Below are 2,206 nucleotides of genomic sequence, written 5' to 3'. Positions count from 1 at the left end.
ACATGACACCTGCCCGCTCATCTGCTTGATAATCGCCAGCTGATCCGCGCGACACCTGCTGGACTTCTCCGTGCTGACGGAGAGGAGCTTCATCTGCTACACGCTCTTTGGGCTCTTCGTGACGCTGGGCTTCTTCGCCCCGTCCCTGTACATCATCCCGCTGGGGCTCAGCCTTGGCCTGGACCGCGACCGCGCGGCCCTGCTGCTGTGCGCCATGGCCGTGGCCGAGGTGTTCGGCCGCATCGGGGCGGGGCTGGTCCTCAACCGGGAGCCCATCCGCAAGGTCTACATCGAGCTCATCTGTGTCATCCTGCTGACTCTGTCCCTGTTCACCTTCACCTTCGCTTCGGGCTTCTGGGGCCTCATGGCCTGCAGCGTCTTCTCAGGGGCCATGATCGGGACCGTGGCGGGCACCCACATCCCGCTGCTCGCCGAGGACGACGTCGTGGGCATCCAGAAGATGTCGTCGGCGGCCGGAGTCTATGTCTTCTTCCAGAGCATCTCGGGGCTGGCCGGACCCCCCCTTGCAGGTAAGCTGCATACAGAAAGGAGTACCCTTGTGGGCTAAGCTTCCCCTTTCTTTTCCATGGTGGTTTAACCCCGGGGCTCTGACTGCAGCCCCCGTGCCCTGCAGCAGGACCTCGTGTCAGTGCGCGTCTGCACCTGCTGACTCCCCGGCTGCCCCGCCCCCAGCCCCTCCTCCTCCCTACCACGGGTCCATCTGAGTCTGCTCCTGTTTCACAGATGCTTGCCCCTGTGTCACAGCTGAGAGTCCACATTCAAGGGTACCGTCCTGTTACGAATCGTGCCAGCTTCCTACTCAAGTCGAATGAAAAGCAGCATCTATTGATCTTGATACTTGCAGAGCATTTTAGAGGTGTCAGGATGATCAGTATCTGAGCCACTGCTCTTGACTTCCCGTGAGGACGTGAACCCTGGGGTGTGTCAGCCCCCAGCCTGAGGCGGGATCGGCGCCCGGGTCAGGAGGGACTGGGGTCTGCAGCCCGAGCCGCCTGGGCGTTTGCTACCGGGTTGCCTTGTGAGATGCTTGGCGGGGGACACAGGGATTTTTGACCTCATCACACTCTGACTTTTTGGAAGACAGGACTGAGGGGCTTCTGTAAGCCAGCGTCCCTTCGGGGGATGGCTTTTAGGGAACTGAACCCCGGGCAGCACTCTGCGGAGACCCCGCTGGTCACTTGGGAACATTTCCTTCAGGAAGGATGTGTATGTTTCATTTCTTGTGTGCTAAGTCTCTCAGTCTTGTCTGACTCTTCGCAACCCCATGGACTGTAGCCCGCCAGGCTCCTCTTTGTCCATGGGGCTCTCCAGGCAAGAATACTGGAGTGGGTTGTCATTTCATCCTCCAGGGGATCTTCCCAACCCAGGGATCGAACCCCAGGTCTCTGACGTCTCCTGCATTGGCAGGCGGGCTCTCTACCACTAGCGCCAGTGGGTTGTCATTTCCTCCTCCAGGGGATCTTCCCCACCCAGGGATCGAACCCCAGGTCTCTGACGTCTCCTGCATTGGCAGGCGGGTTCTTTACCACTAGCGCCACCTGGGAAGCCCCGTTTTATATCTTGGACCGGAAATAAGTCCTTGGGGTTACCGTGATTACACATCTTACCCAGTGACCTGAGGTGGACCAGGGTGAAGTTCACAGAGCTCCTTCCTCTCAGGAGAGGATGTCAGCTTTCTTTCCAAGGAGATGAGCATCTCCCTGACCCCATGTTTTACATTCTTGACCAGGACAGACCTGCCCACAGAGAACATAGCAAGTGACAGAAGTCTCTCAGGTGCTGGATGGGGGTGTCTGTCTCCTCTCCCGTCTAGAAAACACTCCTACCTTCCAAGCTCTTTTTCCCTTAAAACAGAACCAGGAAGGCAGAGAGCCCGAGAGGTGGCCGAGTTTGGGGGAGCCTGGGGCGGGGCGGGGGTCTGCGTGGCTAACATCTGCTGCCCCCGCAGGTCTGCTGGTGGACCAGAGCAGGATCTACAGCAGAGCCTTCTACTCCTGTGCGGCCGGGATGCTGGTGGCCGCCGTGTGCCTCGCCCTTGTGAGACCCTGCAAGCAGGGACTGTGCTGCCGGCCCCGAGCCCGGGAGGGCAAGGCCGGGGGTCCCCGAGGGAAAAAAGTGTTGCAGGACATCCCCGAAGACTTTCTGGAGATGGACCTGGGGAAGACCGAGCACAGAGCTCCTGCAA

At 59.6% G+C, this 2,206-nt stretch overlaps 1 protein-coding gene across 1 annotated transcript in view; it reads left to right on the top strand.

Moving 5' to 3' along the window:
* The window catches only part of SLC16A6 (solute carrier family 16, member 6), a 17,141-nt gene that overhangs the window by 9,115 nt on the left and 5,820 nt on the right, over positions 1-2,206 (top strand). Inside the window, exons 6-7 of the mRNA XM_010856475.1 lie at positions 55-530; positions 1,970-2,202. Of these exons, the coding sequence (XP_010854777.1) occupies positions 55-530; positions 1,970-2,202 (709 nt within the window). The remainder of the gene's footprint in view (positions 1-54; positions 531-1,969; positions 2,203-2,206) is intronic.

This window comes from Bison bison, unplaced genomic scaffold, assembly GCF_000754665.1.
Source record: "Bison bison bison isolate TAMUID 2011002044 unplaced genomic scaffold, Bison_UMD1.0 scf7180017864371, whole genome shotgun sequence".
Lineage (NCBI taxonomy): Eukaryota > Metazoa > Chordata > Mammalia > Artiodactyla > Bovidae > Bison > Bison bison.
This window is presented reverse-complemented; position numbering and strand designations above follow the sequence as displayed.